Genomic DNA, 24,397 nt, shown 5'->3' with positions numbered 1-24,397 from the left:
TGCTAGGCAAGATAAGGGGGAGGTTTATGGAAGAGAAGACTTTATTTTGTATGTGCTGAATTTGATCAGTGGTGAGATACCTATGTGAAAATGTCTAGCAGTAGTTGGAAATGGGGACTGAAACCCAGCAGAGTTTAAAGCTAGAGAAACAGATCTTGCAGCATAAGGCTAATAATTATTGTGATAGAAATGATTTAGGCAACCCTGGGAGATGGTAAAGAAGAACAAAAGATGAGGACAAAATCTTGGGGGAAATGCATTGTAAGAATGAGCAAAAGACAGAAAAGGCGATGGAAAGTGATAATAGGAAGAAAACCAGGGTGATGCAAGTTTCACGAAGACAAAAGTGGCTTTGTACTGATCACGTGGTACAGAGAAATTAGATAGGATGCAAATCAAAGACAACATTGGGTTGAGTAATTGGGTTGGGTAATTGGAGCATGATGATCCCCTGAGAAAGGCAGCTGCAGTAATAATAGTGGGAGTAGAACCCAGGTTGATATGGTTTGAGTAGCAGATAAGACATAATGAATACTACCATTTAGTTTGAAAAGCAGAGTGCGTACAGCAAACAAGATCATTTTATCAAATATCTAAAAGGTACAAACCACTTCATTTCTTGCTTTTTTGCTTCAAACTTGAAACTTTGTTAAATGATGAGCATAATAGAGTCTGTAACACTGTAATTTGAGCTGGATCTTAAAGGATGATTGCTAAGAGGAAAATGGAAGGAAATGTATAACATGTATATGATTGCAGATTTGCTCGTTACAATTCAGATGTGCAGAAGAAGGGGAATTTTCCTACAGAACTCTTGCACCCAGTGGGAAGTCTAGAAAAAAATTAACTTTTAGTCCTAGGCACTTTAAAACCTAATCTGATACAAAGCAGCTAGAATTTATAATATCTTAAGGTAGTGCTTAAACATTTTGAAAATTGCTGTCTTATTTCTACCCTTTGTCTTCTCTCTAAAATGCTGTCCACATATATGGGGAGGAGAGGAGGCTTGCATGACAAAATGGCATCAGGGAAGACACTGTCTTCACTCTACTCTCTGAGCATCCTGCTGGCCTCTCATGCAATAGGCAACAGCTTGTAAAATATGTCATCAGGTTTTCCTTAGCCTGGTCAGAGCCCAGTAATTCTTGGCTGACCTGGCTTCACCTTAGTTCTCTTGCATGTGGAGAAGAGAGCTCTGAGACTTCTGCAAAGATGTCTCAAGCAGTCCCGTGTAAGTCAGGTTGCAGGTTTAGCACATGCCACTCCACTGCAGGCTCCAGATAAGCCTACTTCCCATTTACCTATTTGCTTCCCACTCAGCTACCTTGTCAGTCTCCCCTTGGGAGAATAGAGGAACTTGTGGGTCCCCTCTGTAGTACAGAGGAACAGAGAGTAGCTTGGGAAAGCAAACTGCATTAGGAAGGTTTACTTTGATATGGCTGTGTCCTAGCCTGGGAGTATCTCTTCCAGAATCCTGTGGACTCCTCTACTACCCAGCATATTATGGAATACTTCAAAACAATGAAAGCTGAATAGACACTGCTACATTAAACAACATGAACGACTTGTACTAATATAATGTACAAAAAAGTCTGACACAAACAAAGCGTATATATACTGTATGATTCCATTTATATAAAATTCCAAAACATGCAGAACTACTCTGTGATGTTAGACATCATGATAGTGGTTGTCTATTGGAAGATGGTTGGAGGTGGTTCTGGGGAAGCTTATGGCATTTACTATCTTTATCTGGGTCCTGGTTAACACAGATGGGTTAGCTTTGTGATAATTCATCTCGCTATTCACTTAGATACTTCCATTTAAAAGAAGTATATATTAAAGAAACTAATTTGAAGAAAGAAAACCAGAGCATTGGTTTTCAAACTTCAGTGAGATTAAAGATGACCTGGATTGAAAAACTGCGGATTCCCCAGACTGTCCTCAGAAATTCTGATTCAGTAGCTCTCACTCTAAGAATCTGTATTTTTAACATTTGCCCCAGGTGATTCTGATGCTCCATACTTTAAAAAATGCTGATTTAGTATCTTCAGTTTGAACTGTCTTTACTCTTTGGACAGATGTTCAAGTGTCTGTGACAGAAGTCTGTCATAGTGTTTCTCAAGTCTGAGTTTATTGGCTATCTAATTGCTAGGAGTAGCATTTCCTCACCAGCTTAATGTTTTCCAAATGTAATGACAGTTGTTAGAAATGTTTGTATTTTTTCCTACACCATGGTTTTCTTGCACTCATTGAATTCTGCAGTTTTTCAAATTTGATCAAAAGACAAAATTTTTTTAAATTTCCTATTGCATTTTTAACACTATAGACATGACTTTCCTCGGACACACAACTTTTTTTTAGATACAGTTAATTATTTCTAGCTATATTCAGCATGTAATAATGTAAAAGAACTTGGTAAAAAACAGCTAGTCTCTATATCTGCAGAGGAGAGATCTTAAAGTGGAAAGAAAGTAAGATCTGAAACATGTAGAGAACACTGGAAACTAAAGTTTGATAAAAGCTAATAACTAAGTAAAATAAGATTCATCTCTCTGAAAGCATGAGAATGGATTTGGTAAGGCATTTAGGTCTTTTCTGGCTCAGTAGCTCTAGAACAGTAAATGTAAATCATGGCTCATATAATTTATTCAGATGTTCTTCCCATTTCATAACCACCACCACCATCTGTGCCACCCCTTCATCACCACCACCCCAGTTTCCCCAGGGAGTATGGAAGTGTGGTATGAGGTGCTGAATATAAGGAAAAACCTGTTAAACTTTAAGAATCATTAAGTAGTGAGTAGGGCATATTTAATTCTTTAATCTATTAAAGGAATGGACAATGACAGATGTGGGGGTTTTCTGTAATGTTAAATTTTTTGAATAAATACAGCTGTGATTTGAGGAATTCCCAGTACTTTAAGTGAAGGCCAATACTTTGACAACTGTAAAGCTATCACCTTTATTCCTCTCAACATTTAGAGACAGATGGTTTTTCCATTTAGACTGCAGAACTTCAAGTAACCTCTTTAAATTGTTCACATAAAATTTTTTTTCTCACACTTTGCCAGCTTTAGCAGTAATAAATCATTCAGATTAAACAGTTAAGTGGTATGTATGAATTAATTTGTGAACATGGGTGTGTAATCAAAGGATCGTGGTGTCTGTTGCCTCTTCATAGAAATTTTAATTTGAAAACAGGATTGACCACAGACAACAGTAATTGTTTGCCATCAAATCATGAAAATGTTATTGGCATCCTCCAAAAGAGAGAATTATCTTTTTTAAAAGTTCACTGGCAGCACTGACTTGTTTGGAAAGTATACATTTATATGTATTTGTATATGTATATATATATTTGCCTGTATTTGTGAAATTGTATCAATACCCATTTGTAAAATACCTAAAATACTTTTTCAACCTCTAAACCCCTTGACAGTCCCTGGAATCTGCCACCTGAAACCTTTTTACCACTTCATGACAACTTTCAGTTAGGATACCTATAATGACCTTTCCTTGTATGCTACTTTACTCTTTGGGTATATTTTCTTTATAAAAAGAAATTAGTTCCTTGATTTCCTTCTCCAGGTGTTCAAATTTTAGTCCTCTTTTGCTAAATTTCTTTGAAAAAATTACACTACTCAGTTTTTCACAATGGACAGTTACTCACAGTTTAGTATCTCTTTTCATTGTTCTAATTTATGAAAGAAAATTTAATAGACAATAAAATGTAATCTCCGTGAAGAGTAATAAGACAAATATATGAAAATTAAAGCTTGTTTTTCATAGATATTGACCTACTGGTACAAGAGTAAGACCTGCATTAGATGATAGGCTGCAAGCTTCTCCATAACCTGGTGTCCAGTAATAATGCCTTTTAAGGCCATTGGAGACTTCTGCAAGGTACACGTGTCCATCCACCACATACGGCTCCACATCTGTATTGTCTGATTTTAGACGGCCCATGTGAATTAAATCTGAATATGCCTAGGATTTTTAAGAAAAACTGTATCATTAAGAAAACAGTTTATTCATTTTACAGTGCTTAAACAAATATCAACATTCAAATTAAATGTGATAATTTATAGTTTAAAATATTCTGTATAACACTGCTGAATTTTATTTTCCAGGCATTGTAGTTTTTATTAATTCCACACAATGTAATTACAATCTTGCAAAACTTATTTCTACATTTTAACGTTATTAGGCATGTTTTGTTGTTTCATGACTCCCCGAGATAACAATTCTACGTATTACCAATTTTGTGGACCAGAGGTCTCATGGTCAAAATTTTCAAGTCCTAAGGTGACTGACTCATAAATAAGGATGGAGGGCTGTTGTATATGCCCTTGAAGATCCGATGACAGCCAGGGATCCATTTTTCAGCAAAATAAACAATCACAGATTTTGGCATACAACTGTATGGAGTTCATGGACCCTCTGAAGATAATCTATAGATTTAGGCTTAGACTAGAGACCATAACCATAGTATGAGATGCTGGCCTGGCTGGCCACTAATTATTTCTTCATTGTAGAATTTTCTTTGTATATCTCTTATGGATCATTGATATCTACATAAAAGTGTCGTACAAACATGTTAAACTAGTTTGTCAGTAAGGTTGCGATTATAGAGAAAGGCAGAAATTAGACAGTAAAAGATTCAAAAGTCTAGTTGCTTTCTGCTGTAGCTTGTCATTAGTAGTTCCAACTCAGCTCAGCCTCTAGTGTATAGAATGTGGATATGATGTTTTTCTGAAATCAAGGGTTTTTTTTTTTCTTTTTTTTTTTTTTTTTTTGCAGTACACAGGCCTCTCACTGTTGTGGCCTCTCCCGTTGCGGAGCACAGGCTCTGGATGCACAGGCTCAGTGGCCATGGCTCACGGGCCCAGCTGCTCCGCGGCCTGTGGGGTCTTCCCGGACCGGGGCACGAACCCGTGTCCCCTGCATTGGCAGGTGGACTCTCAACCACTGTGCCACCAGGGAAGCCCAAGGATTTTTTTTTTTAATAGTGTACATTTTATTAGCCTTTTTAGTGATAGAATTCTGGTTAGTCTTTTGGCAATTTTTGAGAATTCGAACATATATATATATATTTTTTTGGCTGTCTTGGGTCTTTGTTGCTGCGCGTGGGCTCAGTAGTTGTGGCTCACCGGCTCTAGAGCGCACGGGCTCAGTATCTGTGGCACATGGGCTTAGCTACTCCGCGACATGTGGGATCTTCCCAGACCAGGGCTTGAACCCATGTCCTCTGCAGTGGCAGGTGGACCCTTAACCACTGTGCCACCAGGGAAGTCCCCTAACATCTTGTTTTTCTTTCTCTTCTTTCCAAATGAAAACTATTTGTTACTATGCTTTTTGTGTGTGTTGAAAGCAGTATCAAGGGTTCTCTGTATTTACATAAGCAACACACCAAATATTTTGACAGCTTTTACTATATCTCTCTAAATTCTGTGTCTTGGTTTAATTATTGGGTAGCAGATTGGAGATTGTGCTACAGCAAATTTAAAATAAATCAACAATTGTGATTTAAAAAAACTTTGGAGAAATTGGGACTGTGTAATTCAGTGACCTTTATACTAATATGTAGTATTTGATATCTTTTCCTATTTCAACCACAAAACTTTCCAATAGCTAATTTTTAGGACTTAACATTAAAATTTATCAAAACTGCAGTGTCTCATTATACTTTGTAATCACGTCTAAGGCATCTGTATATAACATCTGACGTTATAGGGAAAACCCCAGAAAAAGCCTCAGTGAAGAAAAAAACTTACCACACATGTAGCTTCATCAAATTTGTTTCCCCACAGGTAGATATTAGAGAGTGTGGGATTTGTTTTCATTGATTGTGAAAGTGCAACAAGTCCTTCTCCCTTTATGTTGTTGCTTACCACTGACAACCTTTGGAAAACCAAAAAGTAATAACCCTGGAAACCAACAGTTCCACAAAGAGAATGCGTAAGCTAGCAACAGCATTTATTACACACATTTTTTTGTGTTAAGTCTTAGCATTAAATACATTTAATGTATAATCAAAATATTGACCTAATAATTCCTAAAATCCAAGAAACTTAGTTTTCTAATTGGATACTTCATGTACCTAAGTAGAGCTACCTACATTTTGGAAATAAACAGCCTATTGTTTTCTATTTATTATTCAGTAAAGGTTTGGGGTGGATTACAGATATATTTTTCAAGATAAAGTCATCCAAGTAATATTTTCTTTGATTCATTCTTATTTTAGAGTCTTGATCATATTGAATGATTATAATTTTTCTGTTAGAATTCAGGATAAAATAAGAGTTTTCTCATTAATTTTAAGCAGTCATAACTAGAATCAATCTAATTTTTAAGATTACTTTTGAAAAATAGAAGAAATTGAAATGTTTCCTGTAACTTAATATGTCAGTTTAGAAACTGAGTTTTCATATTTCACCATGAATCTTAAGAGGTAAGAGGTTTAAGGTTAATATTCTAAAAAATTTAAGGTTTTCTTTGTTATTTTGGTTAAGTATAAAACCATACTAACGCTTTAAGAGTCCTGTTGTGTGAAGCAAGAGTGTCACTGAGATAGTTTGCTCCTGCATTTTCTATTCTGTTAAAAGAAAGATCTATTACTTCCAGGGTAGTATTCTTTTTCAGTACATCGGCCAAACACACCATTCCATCCTGAGTTATTTTATTGCTGGGAAAGGAAAAATATGTAGTTATATTTGGAAATATGAAGTATTCTTTTATTCATAGAGATAGCATGCTTGAAAACTTATATAGTAATAAGTACTTTCTATTTTAGTTAAGATTTATTTTAATCACTCAATTTCCAAAAAGTTAATAAAAAGTTGCCATAAAATGTTGCTTCTATTCTGGTTTACATATTTAAATTGCTCTCAAGTTATTATATCGGTATAAGCCGAATAAATACTAAGGCTCAAGATAAAAAGTTGACAACAATGGCTGCATTTTCTAATTTCTGGAATTAGTGTCTAACAAAGAATCTTATCTACAGTGAATATTTACAGAGATTATTCCCATGATTTAACTCCTGAATTAATATATAAGTTATCACTTACCAGCTTACATCAAGGTAGCGCAGGCTTCTGTTCAGATACAGTGCATCACATAACTGTTTCATACCACAGTTTTTTATGTCATGCTTACACAGGTGTAGTTCAACAAGGCACTGATTTTCTTTCAACATGTGGCCTAGATGAACTGTGGACTCTTCCTAAAAATAGATAGTCTTTTTTCTAGAATATAATTTTGAAGCAGTACATGTTTATTCCAAACATGCAAAGTTATTTAAATTAGCTTTTTAAAAAGATTTTATCAGTTAAGACTATTATTAGTCTACGATTTGCAATTTGTTTGGCATGGCTTTTTAAAAAAATCATTTTGCCACAAATATCTTTACTGTCTTAGAAACAGGCAGCAGGCACTAGTAAAGTGCAGTGACTAAGTGATTTAAGAGATGCTGGTTAAAAAAAATCATTACTAAAAAAGCAACAATCATCTCAGCAGGAAAAATAAATCAAAATAATTGGTCCCATGATTGAGCATGAGGGAATTCCCTGGTGGTCCAGTGGTTAGGACTTGGAGCTTTCACTGCTGGAACTCAGGTTCAATCCCTGGTCAGGGAACTGAGATCCCACAAGCTGCATGGTGTGGCCAAAAAAAAAAAAAAAAAAATTGAGCATGAAAGCTCCTTTACTGCTGTCCACTCAAGACAAGGTGTTCTTGCCCCTTACAGATGTTTCTAAACTTTGCTCTTGATCTCCACTCTTTGTAGTTTTTAGACTCCCTCCCTCCCTCCCTCCCTTCCTCCCTTCCTTCCTTCTTCCCTTCCTCTGCTGCTTCCAGGCAAAAGGTATATAACCTCAGTGAGAATCTGAACACCAAGCACTTTAAATTTTTAACAGAATCAGAGCATGTCTTAAAATGAATGGGCCAAAGTATTTTATGATAAGAAGTCCTGATGCATTATTGCTGTTTTTATAAGTTTTATAGTCACTGGAAATGCTGATCATGGATAGCCATATATGCTCGAATTATCTAAAAGTACTTTGAGAAAAAATAAAAGTTAAATAAAATCATATAGCAATAGCAGATTGTATATGAGCTTTAAAATAAAACTGTCCAAATGCTAGCTTTACCTTGTACTAACTTTATCACTTTGGGCTAATTATTTCATCTAGCTGAGTCCCAGTTCCCTTTTCTATATAAAATAGGTAAAATTTTACTTCCCTCACAGAAGTAAATAAATTAACAGAAGTACCTGGCACAAAATTGGTGTTCTATAGAAAACCACAAAGCATTTATTATTGTTCAATATTCTATAATACGGTATCTGATTTAAGTTATTGCTTTGACACTGAAAATACATATGCAGAGGGAAGCTGTAGTCTGAAATCTTAAATGAAAACTGACCACTTACGAGGTCCAGTATTGCTCTGCATAGTGCTGGAGCAGAGGATATACTCAATACAGATACGATGTATGTCTCGACTGCATTTTTAGGTCAAGAAATTTGAAAGAGGGACCATCCTTATTAAGAAAGGGAACTAGTATCACAAATAGTAAAGGGTTTTTGTTTTTTGGTGTTTTTTTTTAGCTCCACTCAGTTTGTGGCTTAGTTTGGCCTAGGGTGGCACCTAGCATCAGCGTTTTTCTAAGCTCCCCGGATAATGAACAGTAAAACCCTTAAATGAAATAGGTTTGCTGGCTTGTATTTGGGAACAGCAGGTATGAGGAAGCACAAGAGGATTCTACTCCACAACCATTTAAGAGAATAGTACTGTCAGGGATAGAAGATGGTGGTTGCCTTGGAGAGGAATAGAAAGCAGGCTAGTTTAGCTGACTGCCCAGAAGCACCAGGCTAAGAGCAAGGTCTGGGGCCTGAGAAAGAGCCCTGGGCTTTTAAAATTTTTATTTAATAATTTATTTCGGGCTGTGTTGGGTCTTTGTTGCTGCGCACGGGCTTTCTCTAGTGGTGGGGTGGGGGGGTGGGGGGGTGGGCCCTGGGCTTTCAATAACTATTCTCAGATGGATTTAGGAGTAATGACACTGCTCAACATTTAAAAGAGGGATTGTGCTTCTAATATAATTTCATATAGTTTAACATACTTCCTCAGGGCTTTAATCCGGGAAAGTTTGACTCAGCCTTCATATCTCTTAACATGTCCTCAATCTGAGAAGCTTCCCTGCCACCTCTCATCCCCCTGCATTGATTTCTATGTCTTTTCTCCTGCTCCCAAGGCACCCTGAGCATATCACTCTCCAGACTTGTGGATCTCCCTCCATGTGGACTGAAAAAAAGCTCTTTGAAAATGAGGGCTATGTGCTTTGAGATTATCCCTGGCACCAGCATTGTTTCTTGTTTAGGGTTGCATTCAAATATTTACTGAGTGAAGAATGAGAAATGAAGCAATTTACTGAATGCTTACTTTGAGCCAGGTATTTTGCTGGTCTTTAAAGTAGGTTCTTCTATTTGAGGATTCTGGTTGTCTTTTTGAGATTAAATTTGTAAACATGAAGCAATTAACATGATGTAAAATTCCAAAATTTTTTGTACAGGAAAGTACAGAGATAATTCAAAGGGAGAGATCTATGTAGACAACGAATGCAAAATATACTTACAAATATGAAAAATATTTTAAAAATATGGTTAATTCTCAGTTACGCATACTAATGGGGAACAGTGAAGTAGCTGATTTAAAGACCAAAGTCCTTGAAGTTTTTCTTTTAGTAGATATTCTGTTTTTGTTTAGACCAATAGTAAAACGAGTTCTTATTCCCTAGCATTTTGCTGATAAGAGAGGAGAGCCACCTAAGAGTGTTAAGGGGCAAGGAGAAGCCTTGAGAGTTGGAACCATGTTTTTACCGTCTTTCTGTCTCTAGCCTGCAGCTTACCTGAAGCACCAAGTCCAGACCTCCCAGACTGCTATTCATATGCAATTTGCCATTATAGCTCAGGATTTCAAATGTAATGGTTCATCACATCAGTGTAACAAGAACAAACAAATCACAAAACAGTTCACACTGGGCTCTTATAATCCTCCAGCCTTTAAAACTTTCATCATTTATGCTTTCATTTTAAGCCCTCTGCCCCTCACAGGTTTACTCACTGAGAATGAGTTTATAAGAAAAATAGACATGTTTTCTGTTTAAATAAGCAACATCTAAAACCATATTTATAAAACTTTTACCAAGATTTTAAAATTTTCAAGTTTTTCTTTGTAAACAGTACTTTACGGTTCTAAAAATACAATGCATTCATGAATCTTGACATAACCTTCAGTAAGTAGTACCTTCATTTTATTCACATGTAGCCTTATTAACTGCTCACTTTGAATACATACCTGTTCACCATAAAGTACAGGTCGGTTTAGGTTTAATCCCTTAATTGTTTGGTTTTGAGTTAGGACTGTAGCGAATGCTATCACACTCTGCATTCCCTAAAAACAGGTAAATTCATTAAGGAAACTGACAAAGTATATAAATTAACCCCTAATATTTCAAGATCACTAATCTGGATTCTGACAAATCAAAATCGTGTTTTTAAAAAGTTTAAGTAATTTCCTGATCCTTCAATTGTAGGTTGATCAAATTCAGAAATGAATTGTTACTGTGTTATTTTCTCTCTGCCCTGAAATCTGTAACATACATGGGGAGTTTCTTAAGGTTTCAGTATCCATTTCCTCCGGTGTTTACCTCTAGGTTTGCTCCTAACCCCTCAAGGTTCTATATGATGCACAGAAATACAGACATACAAGTGGATCCCAGCTAGGGCTCTATACTACTTATAGTGTATATCCTTAATGCAAGCTTTCTTTTACATTCATACTAGTACTTTAGGTGTGTGTTTGTGGCAGGAAAGGGTTACTAATCACATTTTTCACTGCTGCCACAGGCCTCGCTCTACCTTATTGGAAGGGCCTAGTCCTCCGCCATCTCTGTGATGCACACGCATCTAGTTGTTATGCCAGAAAACCTGGGCTTTCTTCCACTTCACCAGTCAGTCCTCTTACTCTCCTATCAGTTGATCAGCAAGTCTTACAGATTCTGCCTCCAAAAGATGTTTCAAATTAGTCCATCTCTGTAGCTACCACCCCAACGCCAGTCCTCATCACCCACCTGAATTACTGCAGAAACTGCCTAAGTGGTCACTGGGCTTCCTCTCACCACCCTCTAATTCCCCACAGAGAGACAAGAGTGATCTTTTACAAGCACCAATCATATCATGTCACCCTTCAACTTAAAGCCTTTCCATAATTTGCATTTAACTCCCTTTGTGTAGCTACTCTGGCTTTTTAGTTCTCAGACTCAGTATTGCATCATTCATGTACTCCCCTCATGATTTTTGCCATATCTGAGTATCAGTTTTACTCTTTACCTAATACTTTTCCATTAAATCAACTCACTTTTCACTTATATTTATTTTAAACCTGTTTCACTACCATAAATGGAAAGCCACAATCCCTTGAAATAAATAGAAAGCATTTGTAAAAATAAATATGTATTAAAATTACCTCAAATTATGTCAGTCAGTATGCTACCCATACCACACTTGGGGAAGCACTAACCTAGAGTCTGTGGGTTCTGGACCCCCTGCCTGGAATGTTCTGCCATGGACCCTCTTCAAGGGAGCACTTTCTCATCCTTCACGACTCCTAAGTATGACCTCCTCAGGTCTTCGGGGAACCATCCTATCATGCATATTACCTTCTGCCCATTATCAGAGTACTTCGCCAACTTTGTAGCACTTTTCTCTAATTTACTGATGTTTTCCTAACTAAAATATAACCTTTATAAGGGCAGAGATCATATCTGATGCACTCCTGTATCCTTAGAATCTAGAATTGTGACTGGTATGTGTAGACAATACACAGTTGACCCTTAAAGGGTCAAGGATCAACTGTGTACCGTGGTAGCCATGGATTCAAACAACCTTGAATCCTGTAGCAACTGTAGTATTTACTATTGAAAAAAATCTGCATATAACTGGACCCCAGCAGTTCAACCCGTGTTATCAAGAGTCAACTGTGTATTGGATTAATGCTTTCCCAAGACCATACTGGCTGCATCTACCCGCTTCTTAAGCTTTAGAGCCTATTACCCCAAAGAGCCTCCTTGGCCCATCTTACTGTTTTCCTGTCCCAGTAATTTTGCATTAACCTATTAAAAATAGGTTCCTAACAGTAGGCCTGAAGGTTTGAAGGCATGTTTGAGAAAATGAAGCCTAGAATTTGAAGACGTGCAAAACAGACAAACTTCTCATTATCAGTCCAGATGAAGGCTCAGAGCAGCTCTTAGCATCATCTTAGGTTTTATGCTATAACATAACTACTCACTGCAAAATGTTTCCATAAGTAAAAAATTTAAATTATACAAATGAAGTAGTATTTGTTTAATTAAAAGGAACATAATCATCTTCTTTAGAAAATCCCATACAAGTTAAGAAGGGTAACAGATGGAAGTTTAGGAAGATTTTTATTACACTGGATATTCTTCCATAATATTATTATAATCTGATTCTTATTTAAAAAAATATTTTCTCTGATATTAGACCTTAGAGACAAGCTTAATCATTCATAGGACTGTCATTTAGCTGGTCTCTGACACTTCTCTATGCTAGTTTCCAGGGAGAATGATCCAATATCTGAGTGACTATCTCATACCCAATTTTACTCACCAGATCACAGTCACCCAGATCTAATTTCTCTAAGGATGAATTAATTTGTAGCATTGCAGCAAAAAACATTCCACCCTTATTTTCAATCTTGTTTCCAGTCATTCTTAGGTGTTTGAGAGTTGTATTCTTCTGAAAAGGAAAAGAGGCAAAACTTGGTTAAAATTTTAACCCATCGAATTCTCTTTAGATTACATGAGTTAGGAGACTATATTACTATTTGCAGACTCATCAGCCTTTCATGGAGATAGAACAGGATATATTCCTTAAAGGTAACATTCAATTTCCCATAACAGATAAAAATCTAGTTTAATAGTTTAGTAGAAAGAATGCCCAGGAAATAGATACCAAAAATAATGACCAGTGAATGAAGCAGATTTTAATAACTTTCCTTTCATTATAAAATCTATAAATTTATCTTCTAAGAAAATTATACCACCTTTTAAAATTGAGATGAAATTCACATAACACAAAATTAACCATTTTGAATTGTACAATTTGGGACTTCCCTGGCGGTCCAGTGGTTAGGACTCCATTGCTCTCGCTGCTGAGGGTCTGGGATCAATCCCTGGTTGGGGAGCTAAGATCCCGCAAGCAGCACGGTGCAGAAAAAAAAAATAAGCAAGAAAATGTACAATTCACTGGATTTTACTGCATTCGCAGTGCTGTGTAGCCATCACCTCTAGCTAATTCCAAAACATTTTTATCACCCCTAAAGGAGACCCTGTACCCATTAAGCAATCACTTCACATTCCCCTGTATCATTTTGAAAGTGATACAATTTCTCAGACATTTGCAAAGTTTAATTCCTTCTCTTATTTCATTTCTTTTGATAAATCTTTCACAAAATTACAGACATTTCATTGTCCTAGTGAATAAATATCTGGACATACAAGTGTAAATAATTAACTTTAAAATTAAGTCAAACCCCTTTAAGAGTGGGAAGAAGGCAAGGATGTCCACTCTCACCACTTCTATTTGACATTGTACTGGAGGGTCTAGATAGGACAATTAGGCAAGAAAAAGAAACAAAAAAGGCATCCAGGTTGGAAAAGAAGTAAAACTCTTGTTTGCATATAACATGATCTTATATGTGGAAAATTCTAAGGAATCCACCAAAAAAAACCAAACCAAAACAAAACAAAAGCTGTTAGAACTAATAAATGGGGAATTCCTTGGCAGTCCAGTGGTTAGGGCTCTGTGTTCTCACTGCTGAGGGCCCAGGTTCAATCCCTGGTCAGGGAACTAAAATCCCACAAGCCGGCCAAAAAAAAAAAAAAGAAGAACTAATAAATGAGTTCAGCAAGACTGTAGGACACAAGATCAATATACAGAAATAACTGTATTTCCATACACTAGCAATGAACAATTCAAAAATGAAATTAAGAAAATTCCATTTATAATAACATCAAAAAGAATAAAACATTAGGAATAAATTTAACAAAAGGGCAAGACTTGCACATTGAAAACTACAAAGCATCAAAGCATGGTTGAAAGAAATTAAAAACAACCTAAACAGGGACTTCCCTGGCAGTCCAGTGGTTAAGACTCCGAACTTCCACTGCAAGATGCATGGGTTCAATCCCTGGTCAGGGAACTAAGATCCCACATGTAGTGCAATGTGGCCAAAAATAAATAAATATTAAAAAAGTAAAAAACTAAAATAAGAACAACCTAAGTAAATGGAAACACATCCCATGTTCCTGGATTGGAAGACTTAATATTAAGATGGCAATATTCCCCAAATTGATCTAAATATTTAAAGCAATGCCTCTCAAAATCCCAGTTGCATTTTTTGCAGAAATTGATAAACTGATCTTAAAATTCATGTGGAAATGCAAGGGACCCAGAAGAACCAACACAATCTTGAATAAAACAAAGAGGACTCACTTCTTGACTTTAAAACTTACTACAAAACTACAGTAGTCGAGATATTGTGAGACTGGCCTAAGGATAGACATATAGATTAAAAGAATAGAATGGAGAGTACAGAAATAAACCCTCACATTTATAATCAACTGACTTTCAACAAGGATGTCAAAATTAATGGGGAAAGAACAGTCTTAACAAAAGGTGTTGGGTCAAATGGATATCCACATGAAAAAGAATGAAATTAGACTCCTACTTCACATCATATATAAAAATTAACTCAACATGTATCAGAGAACTAAAAGAGCCAAATCAAAAAGCTGTTAAAAGAAAACGTAAGTGTAAATCTTCATGACTTTGGATTAGGCAAAGTCATGAAGTTGTAGCCTTCTTAGGTACATCACCAAAAGCCCAAACAACAAAAGAAAAAATAGATCAAATGAATTTTGTCAAAATTAAAAAATTCTGTGCTTCAAAAGACACCACTAAGGAAGTTAAAGGCAACCTACAGAATGTGCGAAAATATTTGCAAATCACGTATCTAATAAGGGGCTCCAGAAAGGGCAAAAGATTTGAACAGATAGTTCTCCAAAGAAGATATACAAATGACTAATTAGCATATAAAAAGATACTCAACATCTTTATTCATTAGGGAAATGCAAATCAAAACCACAAAACCTCTTCATACCCACTAGGATAGCTCAAATCAAAGAGACAATACGGCTTCCCTGGTGGCGCAGTGGTTGGGAGTCCGCCTGCTGATTCAGGGGACACGGGTTCGTGCCCCGGTCCGAGATGATCCCACACGCTGCGGACCCGCTGGGCCCGTGAGCCTTGGCCGCTGAGCCTGCACGTCCGGAGCCTGTGCTCCGCAACGGGAGAGGCCACAACAGTGAGAGGCCCGTGTACCGCAAAAAAAAAAAAGACAATAACAAGTACTGGTGAGGATATGGAGAAATCAGAACACCCATACATTGTTGGTGGAATTGTAAAAAGGGACAGCCACTTTGGAAAACAGTTTGGCAGTCACTCAAAATGTTAAACAGAGTTTCCAAATGAACCATTTCACTCCTAGGTATGTACCCTAGAAAACTGAAAACATACATGCACAGAAAAATGTGTGCAAAAGTGGAAACCCAAATGTCCATTAACTAATGGATGAACAAATGTGATATTTCCAAACAATGGAATATTATTTGGCAATTAAAAGAAATGAAGCATGTTACAACATGGATAAAATCTGGCCAGTCACTAAAGGCCACAAACTGTACGATTCCATTTATAAGTGGCCAGAATCGGCAATCTACAGGTAGAAAGTAGATGTGACTGCCAGGTGCTGGAGAGTGAGAGAGAGAAGCACAGAGAGGGATTACTAACAGGTACAGGGCTTCTTTTTTGGGGGAAAATGCTCTAAAAACAGTGATGGTGCTGATGGTCACATAACTGTGAATATAACTGACTGTTGAACAACACAGGGGTTAGGGGCGACGACCCTCTGTGCAGTTGAAAATGAGTTTAACATTACATTTGGCCCTCTGTATCCGAGGTCCTGCATCCTCAGATTCAACTGACAGTAGATTGTGTGGTACTGCAGCATGTATTTAGTGAAAGAAATCTACATGTGAGTGGACCCATACAGTTCAAATCTGTGCTGTTCAAGGGTCCACTGTATTCAATATACTAAAAAAACACCGAATTGAACACTTACAAAGGGTAAATTTTGTATATGTGAATTATATCTTAATAAAGCTCTTTATTTTTTTATTCTCTATTTTTTTAACTGAAGTATAGTTGATTTACAATGTTGTGCTAATTTCTGCTGTACAGCAAAGTGACTCAGTTATACACATATATACATTCTTTTTTTATATTTTCCATTATGGTTTATCCATAAAGCTGTTTATTTTTAAAAATGAGTTCAAAAGTGCTCATGTAATGTCCAGATTTTAATAAACTGAAGTGAAATAAAAAATATACATTCGCACAATATTAAAATAAGTTGACATTAACATTTGTTTCCGTTGGTTCCAAGCTAAAACTAAAGAAGTTAAAATTCCCAAATAAAATGTTAGTTTGAGGTATACGAATGCTTACATGTAGTGCTTTAGCAATCAGTTCTCCACCTTCAGGCCCGATGTCATTAAACATAAGGTTTAAGTAAATGAGATTATGTTGTTTCTAAAATAAGGAGAGAAAAGAAGCTATTACATATATATTATTAGAAATCAATAATATGTAAGAGCTGCTTTTTAAGTAAAAGTGTTTACCTCCAAAAAAAATCTTTATAACCAGGAAATTTCAAGGTCCAGCAAAAGAAAGGACCATTAAGGGAAAAAATCAACATGATCATTTAAACAAATATAATGGCAATATAAAGAAAAGAACTATATTCATTTTTGATCAATGATTCAAAGTATGGATGTGCTTTATGTACTTAACCATAGTGTATGAGTTTGCAAAAGATGACTCAGGAGGCTCTAGGTACCAGCTCTACTGAGACCAAATACACAAATGGGTTTTTAGTATATTTCAAGTGTTATAAATATGGCACAGAGTCAGGACACTTGACATTTTGCAAAACTAGTGTTTTGTGTGTGTGTCATTAGACTAGGTGATTTCACCGTAAACAGAACTAAGAATATTTTGATGATGATGCTTTTGCAGCATTTTTATTTGTGGTTGATGAAAATAACTTGGTTACTTCACTTTTTTTTTTTTTTAATCCTCACTCTGTCCTTACATTGTGTGCCATTTCATGGACATGAGAATTTTAAGTTCATTTTAAGCTCATTAGAAGCACTTGTAGCAGATGAGAATGGAACAAATAGGAAATTAAAAAGCCAATTTAAGGGAAGGATAAAAAATGATATATGCTGCTTTAAACATTTTATTTTAACTGAAAATACAGACATACATACGTATGTGCCAATCTTCTGAGGTTGAAACAAAGCCTTTTCTTTAACGACACCTATTCTGATTGGTGGGCCACACTGTCTTTCGCAAATAAAATGCAACCATAAAACAGCATTTCAGCTTGGGTATCTCCAAAGTGAAGTCTGCAATAAAGGGTTAGCTTAGCAGGCTAGGGGTGCTGAAACCCTGCATGTTCCAAAGAAAGGGCTGGTTCTTAACTGGGTCCTGGGAGAAAAAAAAATTAACCAAGAACATTTTGTAGTAAAATAATACCTGAAGCAGTTCTGCAGCATAGGATGCACCAACATCACTTATGAGGTTATATCTAACATCCAAACCTGAAGAACACAGATGAATAGAAGCTGATATTCCTTCTAGTGAACACTTAAAATCAGTAAAATGAAAGCTGGAAGGAATGATTCTTAAGGAGACATACCATTAATATATGGATTATTCTTTAAAATTCTGCAAAGAATCCAAAAATCTTCACCTGTTACTCTTTCTACTGGCATTAAGCGACAGTTACCAGCAACATTTAATGTGATTCCTACCAATCTGTTAAAATATAAAAAAGAAATCCAGTAAAGAAATAAAAGTATTTTTCCTTCATGTTTAGTAACATCATGGATAGAATTTACTGGAACCAAGTATGTACCACAGTACAGGTTTATATCAAGTAACTTAAAACTACTGAATATGCTACAGCTTTTGCAAAGCACCTTAATATATGCATAGTTTAGGGCTTCCCTGGTGGCACAGTGGTTGACAGTCCGCCTGCCGATGGAGGGGACGTGGGTTCGTGCCCCGGTCCGGGAAGATCCCACATGCCGTGGAGCTGCTGGGCCCGTAAGCCATGGCCGCTGAGCCTGCATATATATATATATATACATGTGTGTGTGTATATATATATATATATATATATATATATATATATATATATATATATGCATAGTTTAATTTCTGAACCACAAGAAAACCAAAGTATTCCCACTTGACAGATAATGACATTGAAGACTTCAATGATTTGCATAAGTAAACCCAGCTCACAGGAGTTAAGGACAAATCTGGAACTCAGTAAACTCCACTACCTCCAAGACCTAACTGTGTCAATCATCTGTGCTGAATCAAAAAGTATGTCCACTTTATCAAGTATTTGCAAATGGCTTTCAAATCACTCAGTGTTCCAGTATTTTCACACAGATGAATATCAGTGAATGTTACTGATGTGATCAAGTATTTGTCTTCCTTACCCCTTTTCAATTTCTTCATCCACTTTTTGGAGTATATGCAATATAAAAGGTTTAATTTCCTGGGACTTTTCCACACATAGCTCATAATAATATTCCTGTAGACCGCCAATAGGTTCTGCAGCTTCTGAAAAATAAATGCGTTACCCTTCATCACATATACATTATCCCAGGAGCTTCCCCCCCGCCAAAAGAAAATCAAACTTCTTTCAAAGATACAAATGTGTGCGTATAGAGTTGAGGGCAGGGTGAAGAATAGGAGATGATGTTAAGAATACAGAAAGGGAAGAAAAATAAGAAGGAATGGGAGAGAAGAAAAATGCTGTTTGGAGAACTAGGGCCATAGAAGTACCCACTGAGGGTGGGCAGACACTAACTTCGAAGTGACACAAAGGGAGAACTAACCTCTGTTATGTAACAGGCCTGGCAGCTGAGGAAAATGATGTCCAGAGAAATTACGTATTTTGCCTAAAATCATACAGATAAATAAGGGCAGAGTACAGAATCATACTGACTCCAAAATCTCTTCCTACTCTGCTATAATGGGTTAGGGTGACTCAAGGTTGCTTATCATGGCTTCAAACAAAGACAATTTTATCACAGAGTCTAAACTCAAAAGGGATCTGAAAAATCACCAAGTCCAACAGGCTTCTTGGAGACCCTCTATACAATGCACGTTGATGGCATTTGAATACAGCTCTGTCTGTGCTTCCCAACACCAAGTTGAGGCCTAGCTCACAGAAGCACTTCACCTACCCAGGCCTTCCATTTCCTCTTTCTAAAGGTGATTTTCCCTGTCCAGTCCTTAGTAAGGAAGACAGAAACAAAACAGGAGTTAAGAACTTGTTCCTCTGTTATACCTGCACTTTTCCTTAATGGTCTTATTATTTTCGATATTACTTTTTAAAAAATTTTTATTGGAGTATAGTTGATTTACAATGTTGTGTTGGTTTCAGGTGTACAGCATAGTGAATCAGTTATACATATACATATATCCACTCTTTTTAAGATTCTTTTCCCATATAGGTCATTACAGAGTATTGAGTAGAGTTCCCTGTGCTGTACAGTAGCTCCTTATTAGTTATCCATTTTATATACAGTAATGTGTATATATCAATCCCAGTCTTCCAATTTATCCCTCCCCCCTCCCCTTCGCTATTACTTTAAAAGCATCCTTTTTGAGGCCCAGGCCTTCTTGGGTAGAAGGTATGCTGACACTTTTCTTAGAAGCACACACCACTGTCTGTATTTTCTGTCCTACCTTTTGGGTATGTCTCTTTAAGAGTCCATGCTCAGATATCACTACTCAATCAGCCTGAGGTCTTTAGGATCCAGCTTCTCTAAGTCTCTACATCTCAAAGATCTTATTTGCTGAGTGGATTTCTGCACTATATGAACTAAAGAGTTTGCTAAACAAATATGCAAAACAAGATTTAAGATGAGGAACATCATATTACAAGTGCAAGCAAATAAACTTTTCTTATAGTTTTTTAAAATAAACTTAAAAAAAATAAATTTAGGGGACTTCCCTGGTGGTCCAGTAGTTAGGACTCTGTGCTTTCACTGCACTGCAATGCAGCCCAAATAAATAAATAAATAAATTTAACCCACACTATTTCAGATAACTTGGAAATTTCAATATCAAAAAGAAAAAAGAAAAGAAAAGAAACATTCATCAGCAATCCCACTACCAAAGAACCACCACAACTGAGGTCTGGGGCTATTTCTTCCCTATAATTTTTCTTTTTCTATATCCTTTTTTTCTTAAGTTAACATTGTGAGCAGCTTTCCCATATCATTAGATATTCTCTGAAAATTTTTAATATCAGCATAATTTCTGTCTTGTGGATAGATGTACATAAGAAATCTTTCACTTACCAGATATAAAATAGATAAACAACAAGGACCTACTATATAGCACAGGGAACTATATTCAGTATCTTGTAATAGCCTATAATGGAGAAGAATGTGAAGAAGAATATACTTATATATACATATGTATAACTGAATCACTGTGCTATACACCTGAAACTAACACAACATTGTAAATCACCTACAATTTAAAAAAATTTTTTTAAAGAAATCTTTCACTTACTTTAGGAAATTTTCATGTATTTAAATAATACTTTAGCACAGTATTTCCCAAATTGTGTTTTGTGGAATACTAATCTACAAGATGCTCCAAATAGAATAGGTTTTACTGTCAAATAAGTTTGGGAAATGATGAATTGAACAATGCTAAACAGATTCCTATCTACAACACTTCTCAGGACATTTAAAACTCTCAGGTGCTCCAAGATTCCTCAGATTGTTGAGCCTGGCGGGGAGGGAGGTTAAAAGTGCTCCCAGACTTAGGACTTTCGTGACCATGGTTAACATGGAATGCAATCCAAAAAATGCTAGTTTAGCGTCCTCAACAGAAAACAAAGCAAGTAGATCTCAAACGGATTTACTTCCTGCAGCTGGGCTCCCACTGGGTTTCTTTCCTCTCTTCTGGCTACTACTTTCCTCGGTATTAAAAATGTTAAACAAAATTTCAGAAATAGAGACCTGATTGAAATAAAGACGTGTTTATTTGGGGTTTGTTAGGACTGCAACCCAGGAGACACAGATCCAAGAAGCACTTGAACTGTGTTCCACCAGACTACAAAATGGTGGGGGCTTATAAATGCAAAAAACCCACGAGGTTACATAAATTGTTTGTCAAGAATTAGGATTGGAGCTGGCAAGAAGTAAGGGTGCTTGGTAAGCAAGGACTGGTTAGGAGTCTGAAACAATTACAAAATTGCAAAGGTGGGGGTAATTTGAAACTACAAGGTTGCAACTAGCAGCTGCTAGCAGATTCTGTTTTGAAAACAGCTGGTAGTGTCCTTGAGTCTGATACAGTTTAGAGAAAATTCAAGTTCTCAGTGATGAAGGAATGCATCTGAAATCATATCCACAGTGGCTACTTGGCTCCATGTTGCATGCCTGTACCACAGTTACTCCATTTTGATTTCTAAACGATCTTAAGTATGTCATCAAAGAAGAGAGGATTGCCCTGAGAATTTCTCTGACGTTCATTCTGCCTGCCCTCAGCTGGCACGACCGTATCCAGGACATGCAGACAGACAGACTTACAGGTCATGTTTTTGTGAAGACATGAAGGAATCTTAGATTACAAGCTAAATATAGCTAAAGAAATTTACAAGAATATTTGTATTTAATTACCTGGCCATGGATGTCGATTATTTTAAAGCTTCAGCTATATCTTTCTGCTACTCTCTCTTTTATTTAAAATTCACCTAAGTATTGTATGTCAGGATTCTACGACACCAATAATTTATTTCCTATAGTGTATTCATATTAGGAGAAAATAATAAACCAGTCTGCAAAGTGTAAAGCAAAACCTAGGAATAACCAATTACACAAGAAAATGTCAAGACTCTAACCTAGATTTCATTTTTAATCCACACCGGAGTCTTGAATTCCAAATAATTTTTACTTAACAGCCTGTTTAAAAAATTCTAGTTAAGGGCTCATTTTGGAGGTGGTTCCCAATGCCCTCCTATACTGGAACAGCCAAGTACTGGGAAATCGAAGGGTTGAGGGTGTCATACTTGGGTGCCTATCCAGAACGTCTGTGTGACGCTGAACAAGTTACTTAAATTCTTCGATCTTAAATTTCCTCTTATGCTAAAAGCAGAGTATATCAATGCTCATCTCATGGTGCTTTGAGGAATACGAAGGCTTCTGGCACAATTCCATATCTACAACAAGTGTCCAAAATGGAAATGGTGGAGGGAGAGGGCGTTCACACTATACCTAACTTGCTACCGGATAATTCATGGGTGCAGAAATACTTAAAACCGAGCTGGCGTCGAGGTGCAAAGAGCGGTTTCCAGACCCTCTCGCCCACCTGGGCCCTGCTCTCTGGAGACTGCACAAAAAGGGGCCCAAGAAGTATATCCAGACAACCTTCTCAAAGACCGTAAGAGCAAAGTGACACACACACTTTAGTACTTCAGGACAACCCACCGCGCGAACAGCGTATCCGCTGCGGGAACTTGGGGCTCCGCTCCCGCCTGCGTTTGGGGGCGCCCCGAAGTTCCGGCCACAGCTGGGGTTCCCAGGGGCACCCTCCCGCCGGACCACCTCTGGCCCGAAGTCTGCTCGAAGGAATGGGCCTGGCCCCGACGGCCCTCGCGCGTTTTGTCCGGGCCAGGCCGGCGCCAAAGGACCCTCTATTTCTTACCGCTACCGTCGGCCGCCGCCCACGCCGGAGTAGGGGTCGTAGATGGCGCGGAAGGTGGGGTCCGGGACTCAGGCCTGGCCTCCTGCGGGCTACGCTGCATGCTCTCTGCATCCCGCGGGCCGCAGCAGCGGCGTTGTCATGACGACCGCGCGCGTGCGCCAGCCGCCCCAGGCAGCCAACGATCTGCGCCGGGAGCGGATCCACCGCGCGACCCTGAGCGCCGGAACCAGCCGGCTGTGGCGACCTTCGCCATTACTCCCTTGGTCCCTGAGGCCTGATTGGGCGGGCAGTGACTGCCGATGCTATGGAGGCTCCTAGGTCACCCCGTCTGGGTCCAGGTCACCTGCCCTGGGTTAAAGACACACTGAGGGAGGGCACCCTGGCTCCTTTGCAGGGAGAAGTTCTCGAGGTTTAGGGGGCCCAGCTGATGGGCTAGGGCCCGGGGATACAAAGACGATTATGACACAGTCCTTTCCCCAAAGTGTGCACATACCTGCGGAGACCAGGCGCAAAAGCACAGAGTGGCACTAGCACAGATAGGGCGCGAAGGTAAGGGAGCATAAAGAGGCTTGTCGATCAGTCTTGTGGAGGGGTGGGGGCATCAGGGAGGGCTTCTTGGAAGAGGTATCATTCTGACTGGCCGGGGTGAACCTGCCAGAGGGCAAAACTGCTTTGTGCGTTTCTGGAGATGTGCAGGTTCTTGGGGCTGCCCAGATGAGCCCAGACTGTGTATTGGGGGCGAAGGGGGAGCTGTGTGGCAAGCGAGGCCAGATCCACGTGGAGTCCTGTGCATCCTCTGAGAAGCAGAGCTGTTATGGGGCAGGGCGCTGGGAGCTCTCAAATGGGGAACAGCTGATGGAGGATGGATTTGACACGACCTAGGGGAGATGCAGTATGAAGCAGCTCAGGAGAGATCATAAAGCATCAGCTAAGACTGGACTTTGGGGAATGAGAAGGAGACAGAACCCAGCGATAGTTACTGGGTAACATGTTCAGGATTTGGTACTTGGGCCTGGGGGAGAGAAAAAAAGGAAGGAGGGAAGGAAGGCCCTCTATTTGGGGTTACCATAGATCGAAGAGAAGTGGAAGGCCCCTGTAGAGCAGCGGTCCCCAACCTTTTTGGCACCAGGGACTGGTTTCGTGGAAGACAATTTTTCCACAGACGGGGGTTGGGGGGGGAGGTATGGGGGGTGAAAGGGGCGGGGGATGGTTCAGGCGGTACCGTGAGCGATGGGGAGGGCAGATGAAGCTTCGCTCACTCACCGCCACTCATCTCCTGCTGTGCGGCCCGGTTCCTAACAGGCTGCGGACCGGTACCGGTCCATGGCCCCGGGGGTTGGGGACCCCTGCTGTAGAGGACTCTGGAGCCAGTCAGAGACTCCTTGGCCTGAGCAAAGGTGTAAGGAAGATCCTCAAGGTAAAAACAGGCCAGTTAGGAAGACAGTT

At 38.3% G+C, this 24,397-nt stretch overlaps 1 protein-coding gene across 2 annotated transcripts; it reads right to left on the bottom strand.

Moving 5' to 3' along the window:
• On the bottom strand, positions 1 to 23,062 carry LRRC34 (leucine rich repeat containing 34). 2 transcript variants are annotated; one of them, XM_060011161.1, is made up of 11 exons: positions 22,952 to 23,062; positions 18,721 to 18,844; positions 17,907 to 18,025; positions 17,744 to 17,808; positions 16,652 to 16,735; positions 12,692 to 12,820; positions 10,359 to 10,454; positions 7,074 to 7,228; positions 6,533 to 6,688; positions 5,778 to 5,904; positions 1 to 3,990 (listed from the first exon to the last, which is right to left on the bottom strand). In XM_060011161.1, the coding sequence occupies exons 1-11, from the start codon at positions 23,049 to 23,051 to the stop codon at positions 3,787 to 3,789; spliced, it is 1,359 nt and encodes a 452-aa protein (XP_059867144.1). In that variant the 5' UTR covers positions 23,052 to 23,062; the 3' UTR covers positions 1 to 3,786. The 2 variants fall into 2 exon arrangements, with proteins under 2 accessions (XP_059867144.1, XP_059867145.1); XM_060011162.1 differs by lacking the exon at positions 6,533 to 6,688.
• Positions 23,063 to 24,397: the final 1,335 nt, after the last annotated feature.

This window comes from Delphinus delphis, chromosome 4, assembly GCF_949987515.2.
Source record: "Delphinus delphis chromosome 4, mDelDel1.2, whole genome shotgun sequence".
Taxonomy (NCBI): Eukaryota; Metazoa; Chordata; class Mammalia; order Artiodactyla; family Delphinidae; genus Delphinus; species Delphinus delphis.
Note: the sequence above shows the minus strand (reverse complement) of the source record. Positions and strands in the feature narration are given on the sequence as shown.